Source organism: Leucopleurus acutus (genome assembly GCF_964270905.1).
Source record: "Leucopleurus acutus genome assembly, chromosome: 10".
Classification (NCBI taxonomy): Eukaryota; Metazoa; Chordata; class Mammalia; order Artiodactyla; family Delphinidae; genus Leucopleurus; species Leucopleurus acutus.
Genome location: NC_139153.1, coordinates 6,796,447 through 6,820,642, shown reverse-complemented (window position 1 = coordinate 6,820,642; position 24,196 = coordinate 6,796,447). Strand labels below are relative to the sequence as shown.

The window sequence follows — 24,196 nt, the reverse complement described above, 5'->3', positions numbered from 1 at the left end:
TGGGTGTTTGTGGAATTCCTAGTTGAAGAAAGAAATCGCCTTAGGTGAAAAAGACTTGGGATAATGCCTGTAGCAGAGGCAATGCTTTCTGTTCACTAACCATCTATTTTTTCTCTTCCTGAGTGAAATGGGAAGAGACTTTCCCAGACTTCCTTGTCTTTAAGTTGGGATCACGGGACTTGGTTCTGGTCAGTGGTGTGTGGGCAGGGTGGTATTAGTAATTACAAGTCTGGTTCTAAAAACTTCCCAAACACGGGACTTCCCTGGTGGCGCAGTGGTTAAGAATCCGCCTGCCAATGCAGGGAACATGGGTTTGAGCCCTGATCTGGGAAGATCCCACATGCTGTGGAGCAACTAAGCCCGTGCGCCACAACTACTGAGCCTGCGCTCTGGAGCCTGCGAGCCACAACTACTGAAGCCCACGTGCCACAACTACTGAAGCCCACGTGCCTAGAGCCGGTGCTCCACAACAAGAGAAACCCCTGCAATGAGAAGCCCGCGCACTGCAACGAAGAGTAGCCCCCCTCTCGCCACAACTAGAGAAAGCCCGCGCGCAGCAGTGAAGACCCAACGCAGCAAAAAATTAATGAATTAATTAAAAAAAAAAAAAACCCACCTTCCCAAACAAAGCTCTCGTAGTCTGTTCCTCTGCGTCAGAGGCTGTACTGACCTGGGGGTATCATGATGAGGTAGGAGGGCTTGCTCGCTGTCATTGGGTGGAAGAGAGCCAGCCCCTGCACAGTCTGCCATGTGCTTTGTGTAGGCGCGAAATGAACTTCCATTGTGCTAAGCCATTGAGGCTCGGGGGGTTATTGTTTATTTCAGCGTAGCCTTAACACATACAGCTCCCCCAGTGAGTTCATTCGTTTCTTCCTAAACAAAGGTTGTAGGGAGGCTAACAGTTGGAACCCTGTGGCATTTTCGCAGCCACAGGTGTGTTCAAGAATATAGACGTGCATCGGGTATGCCTGTCTGCTGAGGAGTCCGATGGTGTAGAGTCCACGTGAAGACAGATCATGCTTCTTTGTGAGACTTTTTCAAGAAATCGAATCCTGAAGCTTCTCGGGCTCTGCAGGCCCAGTAAGCATGTATCTCAGCAGAAAAGTTGAATCAACACTGGTTTATCAAATGTGGAAAATAGAAAAGGCCAGTGGACAGAGCTTTGGATCTGGAGTCAAGGAGACGATAAGTTAGTACTAAAATCCTGATGACTTGCCAATCTGTGTCTCAAGCCCAGACTGCAATATTTAGCCCTAAACTTTCTGCCTATCTCCTGAACAGCTCACCTAATGCCTTGTCTAGACTATACTCGTACCCACTTCCCCCATATTGTACCTCGAACCTCCCTTTAAAAAACTGGCTCATCCTCTAGTGTTACACCCCCATCCACCACATCCCTCAGTTCTGGGGATCCGTCTCTCACCCCCAGTCAAGACCAGTCTTCTTTAATCTGCCCTCTGAAAATGTCTTGAGAACCAAGGAGACAAGATGGCAACAGAAAAAAGTTTTTTTTTAATTTTCCAGAATCTCCACACCTAAACAGAGAAACTAGGATAGTAAACCAAAAAGCATGTGGATGGTACCTTCAGCATAACTAGGTGGCCCCATGAACCACAAAAGGTGAACAGGTCAGATACCAACAGCAGTAACATCTGCATGGTGTCCACTCTATGGGATGAGATGAAGATGAAGAGGTAGAGGAAGAGGAAGGCAAAGGGATACAGAAGGCTGAGAGACAGGAAACCCATAAATCTCTAACATGTATTCACCCATAGAAGGAGAGGGCACTGGGAATAGAAGGTTGGTGCACCCATCTGAGAATGTCAGCTGAAACCAGGAGGGATGTGTTCAGGCTGCAAGTCACAGGTGAGTGTGAGAGGACTGTGGGAAGTTCAGGCAGGGGTCTGGGACCTGGGAACTCTACAGACTGACCAGCTGAGGCTCTGTGGTCAGACAGGACCCCCCACATTGAGGAGAAACCACTGAAAGCAGAATCCAAATTGAGCAGGGCAAAGACAGTAGAGGAAACAAAGAGAAATTCTGGATAAGAGTGGAGAACAGTAATTGCAGAAAGTACTCTCTGCGTGGCTATAGTTTTAAAGACTTTTTGGTACTGTCGGAAGAGGCAACTCTAGACCTTTGAGGCCAGAAAATCTACACAAGAGAACCTCCTACTAAGAGTACCAAAAAAAAAAAAAAGCACGCCACCTACCTGTGAGCGCCAGGAAAGGATTGCGACCAAGTCTCATACAAAGCTAGTATAAGAAAAAGAACTAGGAGCAGAATAGTGTTCCTCCAGATAATGAACACACTCCACAAAGACCCAGCAACTTAATATTTCACAACAAGCTAAAAGAAATGAAGAAACAATAGATGCTACGAAACGCTAGCATAAATGAAATTGTTAGGCAAAAAGAATATTTGAAAGGAGAGCTGACAGGAAGGACAGCTTATGAAAGAAAAAACAAATGAAGAACGTTTTTAAAGAATGTAAGAAAAAGTGATAGGTATAGAAATAAAGAAGATCCAACATACAAACAAGTCCCCAAAGGAGAAATCCAAAGTGATGGAAGAGAACACATACTAAAAACAATTATTCAGGAAATTTTTCCCCCTGAAATAAAAGAGGAGACTCGAATTTGCATCTTGAAGAAGTATATCACAAGCCTGGGGAAGATAACCCAGAATAATCAACATTAAGACATGTTTTTATTAGAATAATATTAGAATTATTGGACTTCCAAGAGAAAGCAACAAACCTGTTGATAATTCAGACAAAAAGAGTAAATGCTTTTATAAGGGGAAACAAATTAGAGTGGCGTCAGACTTTTCTACCCCATCGCTTTGTGCCAGGAGACAACTAAGCAACATCAAAGTACTCAGGAAGAGAAAAAGAGAACCAAGGATTTTATATGCAGCCAAACCAACTTTCAGGTACAAAAGCCACAGATCAACTGTTAGGAACATGAAAGAACCCAGGAAATATATTTCCCATAAGCCTTTCCAGAGGAATTTACTAGAGAACAAGCTACAACAAAACTGACTGGAGAGGTATTAACATAATGGCTGGGGGTGAGCATTAAATTTATAGTCACCTGTAGAACTCACACTAAATAACGGCAAAAGGGGGACAGTGTAATATGAAATGGTTGTATGTTCTGATAATGCAGATACAGTACAAGTATTAAAAATTGGGAGAGAAGGGAGTGTGTATATGAAAAGTAAAGTAAATTCACATAATGCCTTTAGGTATTAACTGGAAACAAATGAATATTTCTTCAAATTAGATTCTAGAGGAAAGGGAAGAAAGAAAGAGAAGACGTGGCTAATTTCAATATTCCTCATAGTAGGGAGCCAACAGGGGGAGGGCTAGGGGTATTGTATAAAGGTGTTGATTTAATGGTAATCATCTGAATAAAAATGACAGCCTTTTTGCTACAGAGGTAGGGGAGCAAGAAAAAAAAATCATTGAGAACACATTCCTCTCTCACGTGAACCTCCATACCCAATGTGTCCTCTTTCATCACTTCTCTATTCTTTAAAGGTGTGCCTCCTCCAGACAGCCTTCTCTGATTGCCCTAGCACATGTTAATCTTTCCCCTCCTCTACCACTCCCAGGTACTGGGTATCTTGTTCTCTGAATGTTTCATTTTATCTCACCTGCAGACAGAGATGGAGTGCTATAAATAATTGTACAGTACCTCTTTCAGAGCCTGGCACAGGGTTCTGCATACAGAAGGCACTCAATAAATGCTGGGTCATTGGTAATTCAGGATTGATTGAAGAATTTGGGCTTAGAGCCCCTAGGTTTTTCTAAGATCTTAATGTTGCTATTAGTCAGAATTCTTTCTGCTTGAAGTGACAGCAGTCCCATTCAAACTGACTTAAGAAAAAGAGGAATTATAGGCCTCTGAAACTGAAATACTCTCAGGTAGGCCTGATTTCAGGTGTGGCTGGATCCAGGGACTTGAGTCCTATCTCCAATATTAGTCTTTCTTTGCTCTAAACTCTGCTTTCCTCTGCATTGGCTTTATTCTCAGGCAGGCTCTTCACTCATGGTCAGCGATGACCCCCAGCAGTTACAAGCTTAATATCTCTAAGAGAAAAGAATGTGTCCCATTTGCAGTAGCTCCACTAAAAGTCCCAGGATTGAGTTTCATTGGCTTGGTTTGCATTATATGCTCATCCCCGAACCAGTCACTGTGGCCAAGAGAAATGCTTTGATTGGCCTGGGTGGGGAAGAGGTGGCTTTTCAAAGTAAAATTGGGGTGCTGTTACCTGAAAAGGGGAGATGGGTGCCGGGTGGGCAAAAACAGCAGGTGCCTGTTTTAGTGCTGGGTGCGATGAGCAAACTGCAAGAAAAATCCCCTGCGGGGGGGAAGCATGGTTTGAGGCCCCATCTTTGGGACGTGTGGATGGAAAGCTCTCTCGGGTGTTTTTGAACTCACGGAGGGGTTTATTTACCATGTGGGGAGGATGGGGCCATTCGCCATGGGGCCCAGTTGTGATGAAGCCCCCAGGTTTCCCACGGGTCTGGAGGCTTCTCTCACTCTGGTCTGTGCACTCCGTGAAGGTTCTGGGGAGAGGGACACCCCGTTTGCCGAGGCTCTAGGAACCACACGTGTTCGCGTGCTGAGCGTCCCAGCACCTTGCTGCTGGGGTCTGGCCTTGCTGTCTGGGTTAGGAGCTGCCCTGTGTTTTGCTTCTCCATATGGTTTACTGGCCTTACCGAGGAGAAGAGGGAGTGCACTGAGGTGGCAAATGGGGAGACTGAGGCACAGCAGGGGGACTTTAAAATACATCCATTTCTCTCCCAAATCTTCAGCATTGTTTTTTTTTTTTGCATTGGGCCCTTCCTGTCAACATTTAAGCATCCTCAAGTTTCTGCTATTTTTAAAAAATCCTCCCTAAATTATTTTCTCTCTCACAACCACCCTGTCTCCCAACTCCCCTTTCTTGAAAAAGTTTTTTAATATTCCCTCTTCCCATTTCCTCCTCGCCGTGTCTCCGCCCGCTCTGATCTGCTGGCACCCCCTCCACACACACACATACACACACTTCATGAAAGAGCTTTCCCTGCGTTCCTCATTTAGCGCTGAGACACTGGACCCGAAGGCTCTTTGTTAGAGGAAGACAGTGTACCACTTTTTAGGTTGAAAAGCAGCACTGTGATCTTCACTTTTAATAAATGTTTCTTGAATGATTTAACAAGCAAGCAAACCCAGGGTAGAGTGACCTGTACTGTGTAATCAAATCCCCAAGAGAGAGGAAGTTAAGATAATTTGCCTGGAAAAGGCTGTGTTCCAGAGGGTTCTTCAGATCTGTAAAGTGCTGCCACAGGGGAGAGGGAGAGGTGGCCCCAGAGCCAGGGAAACAGGAAGGGAGATTTTCTCTCATTTTAAGAAACGCTCTAATGGTCAGAGTTCTCTTAAGAAAAAGAAAGGGGCTGTGTCAAAAGGTAGTGAGCTCCGCATCACTGGTGGTAGTCAAGCAGAGACCATTCTGTCAAAAGTACTCAGAAGAGAGTCCTGTGTTGGGTGGGGGGTTACACCAGATGTTTTTTTGGGGGTTTTCTTTCGGTACGCAGCCTCTCACTGTTGTGGCCTCTCCCGTTGCGGAGCACAGGCTCTGGACGCGCAGGCTCAGCGGCCATGGCTCACGGGCCCAGCCGCTCCGTGGCATGTGGGATCTTCCCGGACCGGGGCACGAACCCGTGTCCCCTGCATCGGCAGGCGGACTCTCAACCACTGCGCCACCAGGGAAGCCCTACACTAGAGGTTTTTTGAAATTCTGGGGTTGGCTACACATGTTTCTCTAGCGGTGTGTCTCCTTGGACTTGCGTCTGCCGCTCCCAGCTGTGTGGTCTTGAGCAAGTTGCCCCGTTCTCTAGATGGCAGCTGCTTCTCAAGCTTCAGTCTCATCAGCTGCATTTGGGTTTTAGCTGTGGATTTTCCTTGGTAGCTTCTAGGAGCAGCGCTCAGAGAGAGTCCAGGGGGGTGTTAGAGAAGCCACCATAATTCCTGTTGTGCATGTCAGGGCTTCCACGGCAGTTTTGTTGGAGGCAAGCTTGGAGACTAAGAAAGTAGTTTCCGCGTGTATCACATAGGAAGCCCAAATGCACCTCTTTGGAAAGGTGGTAAAGATTTGGTGGGAGGGCCTCCCGCATCTCATTTCCCTGTCCTCTGGCCGAGCACATGGGGCAGAGTGAGAGAAGTCTCCAGACCTGGAGGAAAAATGGGGTTTCATTGTAATTGGGCCCCATGGTGAATGGTCCCCTGGTATACATGGTAAGTAAGCTCTGTGAGTTCAAAAATACCCGAGAGAGCTTTTCTCGTGGTGGTCTTAATCTCAAAGCAGAAAAAATCACTTGTTTTGGCTTCAACAGTCCTGAGAGGGAAGTTTATTCCCCACTTTGCAGTTCAGGAGACTAAGCCTCAGAGAGGTTAAGTAACTTTTCCAAGGTCACACAGCTGGAGCAGAGTCCTAAAACCCAAATTCTTGCTATTTGGTGAACTACTGTCCATAAAGTCCAGAAAATTCTGGTTTTAACTAAGGCCGTTTGTATTTAATCACCCCAAGAATAGAACTTCTAAAAAAAATGCATTCCTGAGATGAGGACATTTGATTGTCCCTTTGTGGAGTCTTTTTGGAGGTTGGGTGTGGGTGGGGGCTTTCAGAGAACAGGGCCATCCCACCCACCCACCCCCTCGCCGCACATCTGACTTCTCTTTCTGCCAACTTCTTTGTGCCTTCCTACAGGTCTGGGTAGATGCTGGGACGCAGATCTTTTTCTCCTATGCCATCTGCCTGGGTTGTCTGACTGCTCTGGGAAGTTATAACACTTATAACAACAACTGCTACAGGTGAGCATTTCCCCAGGCCCTGCCAGCTCTCCACTAAACCCGAGAGCCCTCCATGCTGCCCGGCTAGTTCACGGTCATCTTCTCACCTTGCAGGTCTGGGTGAGGGAAAGAGGCCTGTTAAGAGAGGGGCGGCAGGGCACCAGCCATTCCAGGTGGAACTGGAGAGGACCCTGGGCTATTTGTCAGCCTCTCCCCACCCCAGGGTCAAAGCATGGTCCAACAGAGGAGCTAGGAGAATAATAAACATGATCAGAGTGCGTTCCAGGCTGCAAAGTGAGTCTACTCCGGGAATGGGACTCAGGCCTCCATCCTACCCCATACAGCAAAGCTTTATCCCAGGATGAATGATTGGCCCAAGGTTACACGGCAAGTAAGTGGCAATGCTGGGACTTGAACCCAGGTCTTCTGACACGAAGGGCCTTGTTCTGCCTTCTGTTCAGGAATTTCTTTCCTGCTTCTTCACACTTGACTGTAGGGTCCTGTCCAGTCCCACTTGGAATGGCCAGTGCCCTGCCGCCCCTCTCTGGACAGGCCTCCCTCCCTCCCTGGCTTCCTGCAGCTGGCCGCACCCAGCGTGGGGAAGGGGCCCACATGGGGAGGTGAGCCTGAGGCTGTGTGACCCTGGCTGCCTGGTCCTCATGCCTGCAGCCTGGTTTCTACCCTGAGGCTGAGTCCACAGAGGCCCAGGGACGTGGCTAGGGTCACCCAGCAGTGCCTGGCGGAAGTGAACTTTGCACCCTGGTCTCTAACTCTAGGCCAGTGGCCTGTTGGCTGAGGTCGCTGCACCCCTGAATCAGTGCCTGGTCATAGACGGTGAATACGCAGAGAAGGCTGGACAGCACATCTCTGTCCCCGAGTTCCAGAGCTCCTTATTCTAATGTAGAAACTCGTGGACTAATGGCAGTGAAGCCATCCCTGAACACAGGTTCATTGGAAAAGGAAGGGTTTTTCAGCAAACAGTTCTGAGACAGGATAAGTATTTTGGTGGAAGTAATTAGGATAGATCCTCACCTTGCCCCACATATGCACCATAATAAGTGTCAGATTGATTCAACAGTTAAATATTGTTTAAAAGAAAGCCATCCTAAAATGAGGAGTAAAATATTGTTTTCATAATGGGAAAGATATGGAAACATCAAAATCATTAAATCAGGAAGGAAGTGACAGATTGATTCACATAAATATCTAGAACTTGTAAATTTCTGGAAAGATACAGAGGAAACTATTAAGAAGAGCCACCTCTGAAGAGAGACGCAGAAGTCAGAGATGGGGAGACAGGCTTTTTCTACCTATACCTTCCTGTACAATTTAAATGTTTTGTTTTGCCTCGTCTTTACTCTTGAGTACATATTGCTTTTATAATTTTTAAAAAGTCACATTAATACAAATGTTATCTGTATACCTCCTGCATTACATCTCCAAGCAAAACATGAAAATCATCTACAAAGTTAAAGGGCATACGAACAACATATAATATGATACTCAAAGTGTTGGCACCCCTAATACCTAAAGATTACAAGCAGGCCCATATGAAAAACCCTAAAACACCAAGAGAAAAATCAGCAACACACTCTTAAAATAATGAGCTTATTTTTCTTAACTAGCAAATGATCTGTGGTCTAAAAATGACCCCTGTTTGATGCAGGTGAGGGTACAGTGAGAGGGGCCATGTCACAGTCTGTTGGTGGGATGGGAACTCGGAGGTGACAGCCACATCGCTTGGTGGGTGTGTGGCTCAAGTGGGAGCATCATTTCAGAGAACTTTTGTCAGTGATGAAGTCCCTCCCGTGTTATCCCCATCTTCGAGGGAGGGAAATTGAGGCTCATGGATGTCATTCCTCCAGCTAGGTGTGGTAGACCTGGACTCTGGCCACGTTCTTCTAATCTCCATCCTACCACTCTGCTGCATCCTCCCTGAAAGCTGGCTTTGTGATCGCTTTACCAACCCATTTGTTAAGTCAGCCGTGTGCTGTATGTGTCACTAAGTGTGAGATGCCCAAATCGCTACCTTTGGAGATACACACAGCTCCAGTCTATAGAGACTGCCACTTGGGGAAACCAAGGCAATGAAAGGGGGCAGATCCAACATGCTGGAGGAGAGGCCACAGGGGAAGCCAGCGGGCTCTGCTGTCCCTGGGCCCTTAGGCAGAGAAGTCATTTGGGTACTGTTGGACAGAGGGATGTTAGAGAGGTGGGAGGTCAGACCAGGTTGTCCAGAAGAGCCTCTCATCCTTCCAGGCATTCACAGGAGGTGGGTCTGGGGGATGAGATGTAGCACACTGTCAGCCACGATAGAAAATAGAACCACGGGTAAGAAGAGAAGGGCGCAGGCACAGGGAGAGCAGCGGGCAGACCTCTGGTCTGGGTTGAGTGTGACACGCTCCGGATGCTGTCTGCGTACAGCTGTCAGCACGTCAGCAGCCAGCGTCCAGCGCGGGCCCTCCGTGCTGGGCGTTGCGGAAATCTCTAGGTCACTGTCCATCACCCCCAGCTTGGCCGTCAGCTCCATGAGGACACAGTCTGGGTCCTCTTGTCCGCCACCATTCCTCAAGCCTAGGAGAACACTGGCTGAAGTGTAAGGAAACAAGGAAGGAGCCACACCATTATCCAGATGAGGAAACTGAGGCCGGGGGTAGGCCACTTGCTCGATGGAACGTGGCTTTGAACCTGGGCCTTTCTGGCTCCTGCACACCCCTATCCCTCACTCCCAGGCCTGGCCAATTCTTCCCCAACTACTGCAGTCAACAAGGATTTGGCCGAGAATGCGTCGTTATCAGGCTGGGATATCATGCCTCGTCTCAGGGCAGTGACAATGGCAACTTTCTTCCTCGCCAAGCAGGTGGATGAAATATGCTGACTGCCCCAGATCCCTTCTGCTTCCGCCTCCAACAGGCAGGTTTTTTCCCCTCCTGTCAGTAGCAGAAAGCAAATCCCCTAGGTGACATTGCAAAATCTGAGGGCTCCTTTTATTTCTGTTTCCAAATTTTTCCCTGAGCACATCTTCCCAACTCAGAGGGAGTAAATTAATACCCTCTCTTCCGACAGCATAATAGCTTCTGGAGGTCTTCAAAGCCCAGCTCAGCTCCTGCCAACTTCAAAGCACTTCTTACGTAGCTCTTCACCTAGAAGGTGCCCCGTGGGGAAGGAATTAGAGGGCTGGAGATGGAGCAAACCAGATGGGGAAAATCCTCACTTCAGAACACAGGCTGCTAAGCTCTCTCTGCTTGGAGGTTGGGGTGCTCTGAGGAAGGGGGTGCAGGGCACAGGACTGGAAGCACCTCGGGTCTGCTCAGAGCTTCTGTCCCTCTGTGATGTGAGGAAGTCACTCAGGGCGGAGGGGGGGCGGGGAACCTTGCAATAAGGGACATTTGTTTTCAGCAGCCACATGGACGCCCAAAGATTGTTTTCCAAAAGTCAGGATTTAGAAATCTGAATTCTTAGGGAGCATTGTTACTGTGTAGCTCCTAGAAAAAGAGTGGGCTTTGGTGTTTGAGACAACTAGATTCACATCCCAGCTTCCCCGGCAGATGACAAAACAGTTTGAGTGTGTGACTGTCCTCCCTGGGCCTCGGGATTCAGTGACAATATTCAACACTGCAGGTCCAAAAAACACAGGAGAATTCCAGAATGGAGAGGCTATGGAGGAAACACTTTGCTCACCAGTGCTGCCTTGTTTTGGACTGTTGGATAAGTCAGGGGCCAGAAACAGGCATGCAGGGCAGATTTACCCCAGCCTTAGGAATAACTTTGCCCTCCTGGGCTGAGCTGAATTTCCCTTAGAGAGGAGGTGATCAGTCTTGCAGATAAAGTCTCCAGGCCTGCCAGCCCAGCCTCTGTCCACAGTGCCAGAAGAGTTCTGTAAAGGGACCTGTATCAGTCACTCACTGCCACAAGAATGCTGTGTAACAAGCAGCCCCAGAACTCAGTAGCTCACCACAACAAGCATTCACTTTTATTGCTCACTAGTCTTCTGGTCAGCTGGGGACTCTCTCCTTCAGGCTGTGGGTTGGGCAGGTTTGGCTCCAGGGTCCAGGCCAGGCTCAAGCCTGCTCCATGTGTACATTCTGGGGTCCAGGCTGCAGGGACAGCAGCTCCCCTGGAAAAGTCCTTCTCACGGCACATCACAGAAGGGATAAAGGACGAGACCAATTGCACAAGCACATCTCAAGCCTCCACTTGTGTCACACCTGCTGATAGCTCATTGGCCAAAGCAAGTCACGTGGCTAAGCCCAAAGTCATTGGGGCCGGGAAATATGCTCTACCCCAAGGAAGAAGGTATGGAAGTGACCACTTGCTGAAAAATGACTTAATCAATCACAAGGCCCAAGAGACCCTCTTATCCAAGCCACCTTGTCATATAGCTGGTAAGGTCAGGCCCAGAGAGAAGGTATTGCAAGGGGGATTGGAACCCAAGGCTCCTGACCCCAAGTCTAATGCTCTTTCCACCATGCCCTTGATTCCCAGGGTCAATGCAATGCAACGCAACTGGGGGCCACAGTCACCAACATCAGTGTAACCTTTGGTTGCATTACAAAAAGTATGGTGTCAGGAGAAGAGGAGGTGAGAGTCCTGCTCTGTTCTTGAGTCTAGTGCTCAGTCCTGGATATGACATTGGAAAAGGGTCTGGACAAGCTGGAGTGAATTTCAGATCACCAGCAGGATGAGGAACACTGATAAGGGAACTGGGAGGTCTAAATGAGCGAGCTAAAACCTCAGGGGGATCTGAAGGGGATATCTTCAGATCTTTAGGCTGTTTGGGAGGGTAGAACTAAAACTCCCCAGAGGAGGTGGATTTGGGTCGAACCCAGCATGAGGAGGTTCTTACACTGTGAGCGGCAAGAGCGGTCCGGGAAGAAAAGCACCACGGAGCAAGGTGACTGGTCCTGCTTGCTAGGGTGGGAGCAGAGGCCAGCTCGCCGCCATTGCAGGGATGCTCCAGGCTGGTCGTGCTTCAGGGAGGAGATTGGACAAAACACCCAGAGCCCCTCCCTTTGAAGTGGAGCATCACGGGTGTTGTAAGCCTGATTCCTATGTGCACGCTCTGTGGCGGCTGAGATCCTGAGAGGCTGATTCCCTGACCCATCTGCGTGAGGATGCACAGCCCGAGGTTGAAGGGACCCGGATGTGAGGGTTCCATCTTCTTCATCTTGGCAAAGCCCTGTCATTTGTAGTCTGAAATCTCCTGGGTCACAGCTTTATGCTGCTGCTTCTTTGCTGTGAGCCCTTCCCAAGAGCAGGGAGCAGTCACTGCTCTGGTGAAGCCCCCAGGAGGAGTCTGGCCTGGGAAGGGCTGCCCCTCGCAGCAGAAGAGCAGACGCTTGCAGTGAGGTCTGGGAGATGCCGCTCTGGTAAAGAGCTGGGCCAGGAGGGGTGTGTCTCCCGAGGCTGCTCCACTGTCGGGGAAGCGGTCCTTTCTCTCAGAGGCTTATATGCTCATGTTTTGAGCTCCTAGAAGATCAATCCTCTCTCGCTTCCCTTGGTTTTCTCTCCTACCAGGAATTTGGAGGAGCGATGGTTTGTCTCCAAGTCTTTCCTCGCCGGTTGTGCATTTTCCCACTTGCCAGCTTCCCTTCCTTCCCACCCCCTCTCCATGCTTCTGGTCTGTGACCTACCTTACCTTCTAGAAATGCAGGACAAGCTGTGTGATCGTGGGCCAGCCACCTACGCTCTCTGAACCACAAGGGCTTCCTCAGGCAGTGGGACAGCCATGGTGCTCAGACAGAACGTTCCAGTACTGCACTGGTTCCACCCACCCTGACCCAAGCTTCTCTCGCTGCTTCCCCACAGGGACTGCATCATGCTCTGTTGCCTGAACAGCGGCACCAGCTTCATAGCCGGGTTTGCCATCTTCTCAGTCCTGGGATTCATGGCATATGAGCAAGGGGTGCCCATCGCTGAGGTAGCAGAGTCAGGTAAGTTTGCCAAAGAGGAACTATGATCTTCCTCAACTCGCTCTTCTCCTGGGCTCAGGTCTCAGGAGGGGGCCCACTGTCCGTCCACAAACCAGGCTCCTGGGAGGGAGCCACCAGCCCAGAGAACCGCCACCTGGTCGACCACAGGAGCTTTCACTGGCCTCCCTGCCTCCCCTGTTGTCCCCTCTGTTCCATGCACCTCTCACCCTGCAGAGTGATTTTTTTTTCAAACTGCAAACCTGGACTTGTCCTTCCCTGACGAACTGCCTGTTTTGCCTGGCTTCTCCTAGGGCTGACCTCTCAGTGTGGCCCCCAAGGCCCTGCACTGCCCAGCTCCTGCGGTCTCTCACCCTCCACCTCGCTCCCCTGTGCTCACTCTGCCCCACCACACTGTGGTCTGCTTTCACTTCTGCCACATCGCTCTCTCCCTCCCTGCCTGCCACCCCAGGGCCTTTGCACGTGCTGCTCCCTCTGCTTGGAGGACCTCTTTCCCTTTCCTTGTTCTAGATGTAGAATCACCATGAGTGTGACATTCCTAGTGTAAGATGACGTGTGTTTGTGTCAAACACACCACAGGTAGGGTTATTGCTGCTAAGGTAATTGTGCAAAATGGTGAATAACTCTCCCCTTGATTGACATTTTTTTGAATTCTGGGAAAATTCAATGTATAGTTAAAAGTACAAAAATAGTTTGCGTTTCCATAACAGAGTTAGCCTCTCACCTCCAATACATCTGAATAGGGTTTTCACCTGCAAGAGTGTCTGGTAGGACAGTTAGTCAGGAGCTTCACAGGGGGCCCAGCCTCCCTGGCCTCCATCTACTCAATGCCGGTCATGCCGTCCATTTGTTAGGACGCACCCCTGGGGCTTCGTTCCCTCCACTGAGTACACTGGTCTAGGATGTGGCTGCTTTTGCCTGGCACGCACAGAGAGGGAAGCACCACTCTGACCCACCAAGCTGGGCAGGGTGGTAGATGTGGACACTGGAGCAGGAAGCTGGTTGCCAAGCTCTGCTTCCTGACCACATGGGCTCCAGCTTCCTCTGCATGGTGTCTGTCAGAGGGACAGACAGTCCCTGCTGAAATCAGGGGGCCAGAGCTGGACCAGAGGATATTAATATGATCGAAGCTGTCAATCATCGAGCGCCTGCCATGGGCAGGAACTGTCACATACGATCCTCGACTCAGCCCTCCGAGGTGGCAGCTTTGCCACCCCCATTTTACAGATGAGAAAGCTGAGGCGCAGAGACGTGCCGTCACTTATCCAAGGTCACACAGACTGGAAAGAACAGGGCTAGATTTAATCCAGGCCATGCTCTCACCACTCCATCCCGTTGCCCACTGGGGGCAGGCACCTGGCACTTCACAAAACATTCATGTTCCTCCCTGGCATTAAACCATGGGGCAGCCCTGTGGGGAGGCAGCATTACCTTCTCTGTGAGACTTCTGCTCTCTCTGAGGGACCTTTGACCTCTCTGAGAATCTGCTTCCTCCTCTGTAAAATGAGCAAACTAATTCCCACCTCAGGTGTTGAGTGCTGTAGGGTATCTACAGCACTGTTGTTACTCTTTTTATCGTTATTTCCGTTTTACAGATGAAGCTCAGAGAAGAGTCATGGAGAGAAAGCAAGAGAGCCAACTAGAAATAAATTTTATTGTTTTTTTTTCTTATTTCAAATTGAAAGCACATTCACTGTAGAAAAATGCTGAAATATTGACAAAGGAAAATCTCCGATCTGAATCTCACTACACTTTGGGGTTCTCCTGCCAGGATTTTCCATACATACATAGCTATATCTATATTAATGAAAACTAGATCATATTAGGTTGCATTTTTCGATTCACAATAAAGCATGAGAGCTTTCTGCCACAGTAAATAAAGATCTCAATCATGAGTTTTAATGGCTGTGTAGTATTCCACTGAATGGATGTAACATAATTGATTTACTGTGTCTCACTTGTCAGGCCCTGGGGTGGTTGTTCATATACTACCTCACAAAATGCTCATAGCACCTCTGCAAGGCATGCTTTATCAAGGCCTGCATTTGTGGCTGTGCAGAATGTGCCCTGCACAACTCCAGCGGGCGTCATTCACATAGACAGCAGTCCTGGGCTTTATACTGCCCATTACAGACGAGGAATCTGTAACTCAGAGCATGAAGTGGGTCCCCTAAGGCCACACAGCCCATAGGTGGTACAGCCTGGCTCTAGCCTCTTCTGCTTCACCCTCCTGTGTCACTCCTGGTGTCAAGCAGGTAAGCCTGCTCTATGGTTAGGGGTGTGAATCAGACCAAGATCCCCTTTAGGAGTTCCCGCCATTTGGATCAATTGCATGTTGTAAGTATGTAGCCCCCCCCCCCCACTCACCCTTCTCATCAGGTTCTTACAGTGAAATTTACAACTTTAATTACCTAATTAGAAGGAAGGTGTTTTTTTTTTAAACATCTTTATTGGAGTATAATTGCTTGTGTTAGTTGTGTTAGTTTCCACTGTATAACAAAGTGAATCAGCTATATGTATACGTATATCCCCATATCCCCTCCCTCTTGCGTCTCCCTCCCACCCTCCCGATCCCACCCTCCCTATCCCACCCCTCTAGGTGGTCACAAAGCACCGAGCTGATCTCCCTGTTCTCTGCAGCTGCTTCCCACTAGCTATCTATTTTACATTTGGTAGTGTATATATGTCCATGCCACTCTCTCACTAGAAAGAAGGGTTTAAAGTAAAAAATTAAAGTTTTTATCGGAAGAAGCTGGAAAAAAAGTACAAATTAAACCCAGAGTAAGTAGAAGCAAAGAGATAATAAAGGTATGCTCGCTTGGGCAGCACATATACTAAAATTGAAACAATACAGAGAAGATTAGCATGGCCCCTGCACAAGGATGACACGCAAATTCGTGAAGCGTTCCATATTTTAAAAATAAATAAATAATAAAGTTAAGACGTACAAACAATAGAGAAAATTTTCAAAGCCAAAATTTGGTATTAGAAAAGATAGCAAAATTTATAACACCCTGGCAAGACTAATTAAGGAAAAAAACAGGAGAAAACACAAATTACTGATATCAGGAATGAAAGAGGAAATATGGCTACAGATACTGTAGACATTAAAACTGAGAATAAGGAAATATCATGAACAACTTAAAGCAAATATACTTGATAATGTAAATTAAATGGACAGATTCCTAAAAATCCATAATTTACTTAAACTGAGTCAAGAAGAAATAGAAAAACTAAATGGCTCTATATTTTGAAAAGAAATTGAATTCATTGTCAAAAATCTTTCTGCCAAGAAGACTCCAAGCCCTGCTGGTTTCACTGGCGAGTTCTACCAACTGTTTAAAGAAGAAATAACATCCCTCTTACACAAACTCTTTTAAAAATTAGAGGAAGTAAGAGTATCTGAGGACGACAGCTGTATAGCTACATATATCCCCATTTTTTCCCCCAAAAAAGAAAACAACAAGAAGGGAAAAGAATATTCTACAGAAAACCATGCCCCCTGCATAATCTGAAGCAGAAAATGTCGAAGCTGCAGATAACTGTAACAGAAAGAAAAATCACCAATCCCAGTTCACAGTCTCCACCGCAGAGGCAAACCGAGAAAAACTGTGGGACAGACAGAAGATAGAGGCTAGCGAAAGGACCTAAGAGTGATTTGGAGCAACCACCAGAAAGATTAAATCTACTCTAAACCTGAATGTACTGGAAAGGATCCAGACACATCCCTTAGCTGGGACTACAGAGAAGGGATTCAGTGTAGGTGTGATTTCAAGGGGCAGGGACCATTTCAAAGGGACAGGAACATTTTAAAGGAGGTACCATTTGAAACACAAAGCTTCTTGGGGAGAAAAAAGGCAAAAAGAAAGGAAAAACACCCTTTTACAGTGAGTTGGTGAAGGGAAACCAAGAAAAGGGGATAAAATGTAAATACCTGCAAAACAAAAGAGAACCATAAAGTGAGGGTGTGAAAATGGGACCTCACCCTTCCCCCATCACCAGAACAAAAGGCTGCTAATGTGCCTGGACTTTGCAATACTGGCAGAAGAGGGCGCTGTTAAGCTGGGACTATTGTAAAATACCCGAGAACACGAACAAGAGAAAAGTCAAGTCCCTGCAGAACTACTATAGAAAATCAGGAGTAGAAAGTTCCCACGTGTCTATGAAGAACCACACTGTGCCTCTGAAAAACAACCATGAAATAGAAGAAATTGTAAGTCAACACTCCAAACAGAATTAAATATACTCAAACAAGCATCTGAGGATGTGAAAAAACTCTTTGAACCAGAAATTTTAAATGCATGAGGGGGAGAACAGGAATGAATGAAAAGGGAGTTGATTGAAATCAGGGAAAAAAATGAGAAAAAAGGAAAGATATTGTTATCTCAGAAATGAAGAATAGGGCTTCCGTGGTGGCACAGTGGTTGAGAGTCCGTCTGCCGACGCAGGGGACACGGGTTCGTGCCCCGGTCCGGGAAGATCCCACATGCCGCGGAGCGGCTGGGCCCGTGAGCCATGGGCGCTGAGCCTGTGCTCCGCAACAGGAGAGGCCACAGCAGTGAGAGGCCGGCGTACCGCAAAAAAAAAAAGAAGAATAAATTGCAAAGTATCAAATGGAGAATAGTCTCAATAAAAGGCATTTTTGAAAGGAAGGAAAACAACCAAGTGAATGAAAATGACATAAAGAAGTAAAAATGATCCCTCCAAAAAAGTAGAGGGAAGACCAGCAAAGAAGAAAATATTCATATTATCAGAGCCCCTGAAGAAAAATAAATAAATAAAACAGTGGAACAGAGGTAATATTTAAAACTATGATCCAAGAAAACTTTCTAGAAACAGAAAAAGAGCTGAATATACACATTGAAAGGACTCCTTGGGTACTAGGGAAAATTAACCCAGAGTGATCAACTCCAAGACATCTTAGTAAAGATACTAGATTTCAAAGATAAGATAAATTCCTCAAGCCTTCCAGGCAAAAAAAAAGATCAAATAACTTATAACAGCAAAAGTATTAAACTGGCATCATACCTTTCAAAACTCACATACAAGACAACTATGGGGCAGCATTTTTTAAAAATTCACACAAAGAAGTGTGAACCAAAGATATCCGGCCATGTCTTCAAATGTGAAGGCTATAGAAAAAACATTTTCAATATACAAGAACTTAGAGACTTATACAATCTTCAGCCCTTTGGAAGAATCTGCCAGAGGGTGAACTTCATCCAACCCATTAACAACTGGGAAAACTTCAGAAATAGGACTGATGGTAAGCACTTAAAATATATATAAGTATACATATAAGACCAAAACAAAGGTGAGGAAAAAGAGGACTAATGTAGAAATATGCTACATACTGTTACAAAGTAGAAATCATTAACCAAAAAATAGAGGAGGCAAGAGAAAATATCAATAGAAGAAGCTCACTGATGTATGAGCAATAGGTGATAGTAACGGATACTGCAGGTGAAACCTGGAAAGCCAGATAGTAAAGATTTACATAAAAGAACAAGGGCCTACGAGCATTTAAAAAAGGTACATGTATAAAAGTAACCACTAGAATAAAAACATACACCTTCCTAAATACCAAAATAATAATAATAAAAGTATAAAAAAGAACAAAGAATACACAACTCATAGAGATACATATAAAAATATACATAATTATAAAATATATTGTCAGTTAAGACCAAATATATCAGTCATATCAATAAATGTGAATGACCTCAACTATTAAAAGAAAAAGATTTTCAATTTGGCTCAGAAAATAAGACCTATGCACAGGCATACTTTGTTTTATCGTGCTTCACTTTGTTGTGCTTCGCAGATACTGCATTTTTTACAAATTAATACTTTGTGGCAACCCTGCATACCCCGTTTACTGCGGATAAAATGCTATCAAATGGCACGGAATGCTACAGAGAAATCGCTCTGGAAAAGACGAGTCAACCAATGCCGCCAACTTCACTGTCGTCTTATTTTCAGACATTGCCATGGCGACCCCAACCTTCAGCATCCACCACCTGATCCGTCAGCAGCCATCCACATTGCGGCAAGACCCTCCACCAGCAAAAAAATTATGACTCACTGAAGGCTCAGATGATGGTTAGCATTTTTAGTAATCATGTATTTTTTAATTAAGGTATTTATTGTTTTCTTAGACATAATGGTATTGTACACTTGGTAGACTACAGTATAGTGTAAACATAACTTTTATATTTGCTGGGAAACCAAAAAAATTCATGTGACTCACTCTATTGTGATATTCACTTTGTTGTGGTGGTCTGGAACTGAGCCTGCAACATCTCTCGAGGTATGCCTTTATGTGCTGTATATAAGAGACACATCTAAAACAAAACGATTCCAAAGCCTAAAAATAAAGGGATAGATGATGATAACAATTCTGATATCAGACAAAGCAGCATTCAAGCCCAAATGCATTAAGCATGACAAAGGATGCTTTTTAATGTTAAGAGCCACAATTCACAATGAAGATATAACACACACAAAAATGTATGCGCTAAATAACACAGCAATAATCTTTATGAAGCAAAAACTGCAGGAGATGCAAGGAGACAGAGATAGAAATAAACTAACAATAAGAGAAAACTTTACTAAACACATTTATCAATAAAAGTGAAAGAATGAAAATAAATTAATTACATCCCCTGTTTAGAAAAATAAGAAAAACAACAACAGAATGAACTAAAAGAAGGCACAAGGAAGGAAATAATAGATAAAAGCAGAAAGTAATGAAGTAGAAAACAGAAAAATAGTAGATCTGGTTTTTTAAAAATAATAAATTAAGCAACCTAAATGTCCATCAACAGAGGAATGGATAAAGAAGATGTGGTACATATATACAATGGAATATTACTCGGCCATAAAAAAGAATGAAATAATGCCATTTGCAGCAACATGGATGGACCTAGAAATTGTCATACTGAGTGAAGTAAGTCAGACCGAGAAAGACAAATATCATATGATATTGCTTATATGTGGAATCTGAAAAAAGGGTACAAATGAACTTACCTACAAAACAGAAGTTGAGTTACAGGTATAGAAAACAAACTTATGGTTACCAGGGGATCGGGGGTAGGGATAAATTGGGATATTGGGATTGACATATACACACTATTATATATAAAATAGATACCTAATAAGGACCTACTGTATAGCACAGGGAACTCTACTCAATACTCTGTAATGGCCTATTTGGGAGAAGAATCAAAACAGAGTGGATTTATATATCAGTATATGTATAACTGATTCACTTTGCTGTACACCTGAAACTAACAGAACATTGTAAATCAACTATACTCTAATAAAAGTTAAAGTAATAATAATAAATTAAAATTCTAGGTTTTTAGAAATAAAAATAGACAAATCACCAGATGATTAAGAAAATAAAAGGAGGGGAGAGAACATGCAAATAGCAAAATTAGAAATGACAAAGGGGAAATAACCATTGAAGCAAAAGACATTTTTAAAAATCATAAGAGATTATTTTGCAATCCTCTTTGCATATAAATTTGAAAACCTAGATGAAATGAATATTTTCCTAGGGAAATAGAGATTGCTAAAACTGACCCCATTTGATTTAGAAAGCTTAAACAGGCCAATTTCCATAGAAGAGATAGACAAAGTTATTGAGGAACTACCCCACAAAAAAACAACAGGCCCAGATGGTTTCTCAGAAGAATTCTACCAAACCTTTGGAACCAGCTAGGCCCAGTGCTCTATAAATTATTCCAGAGCATTGAAAGGGGAGGAAACTTTCCTAAGTTTCATGATGTCAACATCAAGTGTTGACAAGGATGTGGAGCCACTGGAACTCTCAAACATTGCTGGTAGGAATGTAAAATGGCACAGTTAACTTCGGAATTCATTTGGGCATTTCTTAGAAAGTTAAACATATAATTACCATATGACCTGGTAATTCCAGGTAGGATGGATAAAGCTAATCTAAGGTGAAAAAATATCAGATCAGTGGTTGACCAGTGCAAAGACGGGGAATGAGGGAATGAGAGACTGTACAGGGGCCCCGGGTGATGATGGAAGTATTCTATAACTAGATTGCAGTGGTGGTTATCTGGGTGTATCCACTTTTCAAAAGTCATTGAACTGTACACTTAAAAATGAATGCTTATTATAGGTAAATTAGACTTTAACAAGGCTGTTTTTAAGGTAGAAAACAATCAGAATGAATGTTTTTTGAACATTTACCTTTTTAAATGCTTTCCATATTCTGTATCATCGCACTGAATTCCCCAAACCACCCTATTAGGTAGGACTACATTGTTTCCATTTTCTAGCTGAGGAGACAGAGGTAGAGCTCACAGTAAAGAATGAGGATCTGAGCCCTTGACCACTGTGCTAGAGGGCTAGAACATCACAATCTCGCCCTTGACATTGATAAAGCTTATCCTGAGGATGTGCTAACAAGCCCTCTACTGGGAGCAGCTAAGAGAAGTGAGTGTGGATCTGGGAAATGAGAGGAGACGCCCAAAGGAAGAGGTGGCCTGGGGGGACCAGCATTTGTCCAAGCCTGGACTTCTAAATACTTACATAGGAATCGTCGGGTGCCTGGTCCTTGCCTCACCTTAGACCGACTGTATTAGAATCCCTGGGGTGAGCCTGAGAGCCTGCATTTTAATAAGAATGTCCCCCTCCTACCCCCACCTACCCCAGTAGGAAGAGTAGAGACAGGTCTGTGCAGAGGAAGGTCTGGGTGTCAGACCAACCCGGGCTTGAATTTGACCCTTCCAGACCCTTGCTTCCCCCTCTCTGCCTCAGCTTGCTCATCTGTACAGTGGGCATCGTAATAGTACCAATAGCATGATGTGGCTGGGAGATTACGTGATTTGAGTGAGAATTAGGCCCAGCACCTGGCACAAAGGAAGCACTCAATACATGTTGGATTAAAATAACAATTGAATGCGGCATTGAACTCCACTCAGCACCTTTCTCTCTCCTTCCTCTCCAGGCCCCGGCCTGGCCTTTATCGCTTACCCCAAGGCCGTCACCATGATTCCTCTCTCCCCACTGTGGGCCACCTTGTTCTTCATGATGCTCATCTTCCTGGGCCTGGACAGCCAGGTAAGAGGGGAGCCCAGGCTGGAAGGGCAGGGAGCCAGGTATGTCGCTCTCCAGAATAGCTCTGAGACCTACACAGCACGTCCTGGTCCTTGTCGTCAGAACCGCCCAGACCCTGGAGGCCACGGAGATGTGGAAGAGCATCTTCTTCTTCCTTCCTTTATCTGTGGATTGGGGCCCCGTGTCATGCCGCTGGCGGCCACATGGGTCCTCGGTACCACCACCAGCTACCGCTGCCCCCGACATTCCACCTGCCTGCCTCTCTTCTCAGTGTGGGCTTCTCCCGGCCCACCCTCCACTTGGCAGCCCGCCTTCCTCCGTGAAGGCTGTAGAGTTAGAACTAGCGGTTTATCTGTGCACATTTTCCTTTCTCTCCACACGAACACGTGCACTTACACCTTCTCACGCTGTAAAACCCACCCAGCCCGCCCTCCCACCCTCCTCCAATCCTCTCCTTGGTTTTCCTGCCAGAAGCCTGTGGCCTCCAGTCTCTCTTCTGTCCCAGAAATCTGCCCCTTGCCCTGCCGCTCCATCGTGGCTGGGTTTCCCAAGAGCCCCAGAGAAGGTTTTCCAGCCAAAGCCAGGTGCTCTGCTCTCAGACAGGGGTCTCTTGGCGAGGTGCTGCCCACCGCCCTACCGGTGACCTTGTGTGAGTCACCCAAGCCTGGTGGCTGGTGTGTCTGTCTATTCAGCCAAGTCCTGTTTCTTCCCCTGGACGGTTTCTCAGAAACTGCTGAGCCGAGCTGCCGCAGCACCGGGTGTTTTTGCCGATAATCATCCCGTCCGTGGTTGCGGGCAGAGGCCTCAGGAGGGGTTGGCAGCTTGTGTGACAGTGACAGGCCCGCCTCCGCAGGGTGCGTGGGGTCTGGGCCTCGGCTCTGTGAGTCCCCGGGCTGAGCTAGGCCAGCATTAGGACGGAGACCCTTGGTTTGCAAAGGGGAGCTGGGGGCCCAGAGGTCTGGCCAGGTGTAAATGGCATGGGCTTTGTGCCTGGGCTGTGTCCTCAGTTCTCAGTCATGATAGCGACATGGGCTGGGGGGGGGTCCCCTTTTGTTATCCTCATTTTGCAGAGGAAGAAAGTGAGGCTCAGAAACGCTGAGTGACTTGCTGGACGTGCACCCAGGTCTGTGTGCTGCTTAAGCCACCTGCTTTGATGTCACTTCAGTTTAGGTGCTGGTCAACAGGCTCCCTGGAACCTCCGTCCTTCCCTGGGGACCCTGGAGAAAGGACGAGCACGGCCGGCCTTGCTGCAGAGGCAGGGCAGCCTGGAGGCTAGGAGTCCAGGTGTTGAAGCCAGACAGGGCTGGGTTTGAGTCCCAGCTGCACGACTCTGGCCAGCTGTGTGACTCTGGGCTAGTCATCTCACCTCTCTGTGCTACAGTCCCTTTGCACAATAAGGATAGAAATCCGTACCCTAAGGAGGTGGACATGAACCAGAAAGGATTTGGAGCCAAAGAATGGCTCCAGGGAAGGGGGGGAGTGCCCCACAGAGGTGACAGCCAGCCTCTGGAACAAGATTGCCTGGTTCAGATTCTGGCCCTAATATGTTATACCTCTGATCTCAGGGAAAGTTGCTTACACCCCCGTGCTTCCGTGTCTTCATTTACAAAACGGGTAATAATAGGACCTAACACCTAGAGAGTAAATAAATTAATATGTTAACTGCTTAGAACTGAGCCTGGCACACGACAAGCACCATGTGTTTGCCTCTGTTGTTATTATTCATTTATTAAACATTTTCTGAGCATCTCCTCTGTGCCACTGGAAATAGATGAAAACGACGTGGCCTCTGCCTTCCAGGGTCTCACCTTCTTGCTAGGAGACAGGTCAACAGCAGTCACGGGCCCCACGAGATGAGGGATATGGACTAGAGGGAAGAGAGGGGAGATCTGTTCTGCCCAAGTAGGAGGCAAGGAGGAGCAGCGAAGAAAAGGCTCATGCAGGAGGTCTGCCCACAGTGCTGGAAGAACCCGGGCAGGGGGGTAGGGGTGTGCTGGGATATTTGGGCTGGGTGTTGATGGGTGAGTAGGAGTGTAACTTAGCCCATACCCAGCCCTGTCTCAGCATGGCGGGACACAGATGCCTAGTGGCTCAGGCTCTGCCGTTGAAGCCTGCCCAGCCCAAACGCAAGAGCTGGGTGTTAGCTCACCTGACTGCCCTCCCCCCAGCAGAGGGTCACTTGCCCACCAGAAGCAAAGGGCAGGGGAAATGTCACAGGCCTGGAGGACAAAGCAAGTCAAGTCCCACCCACAGACCAGAGCCTGCCAGCAGCAGAGCCGTCAGCTCTCAGGACAGTTACAGGGATTCCCATCTTGCTTCCCAGGCAGAGGC

At 46.7% G+C, this 24,196-nt stretch overlaps 1 protein-coding gene across 1 annotated transcript in view; it reads left to right on the top strand.

Moving 5' to 3' along the window:
* Window positions 1-24,196, top strand: part of SLC6A11 (solute carrier family 6 member 11) — a 118,489-nt gene that overhangs the window by 82,860 nt on the left and 11,433 nt on the right. Inside the window, exons 7-9 of the mRNA XM_082848735.1 lie at window positions 6,760-6,863; window positions 12,651-12,775; window positions 21,756-21,868. Coding sequence (XP_082704861.1) covers window positions 6,760-6,863; window positions 12,651-12,775; window positions 21,756-21,868 — 342 coding nt within the window. The remainder of the gene's footprint in view (window positions 1-6,759; window positions 6,864-12,650; window positions 12,776-21,755; window positions 21,869-24,196) is intronic.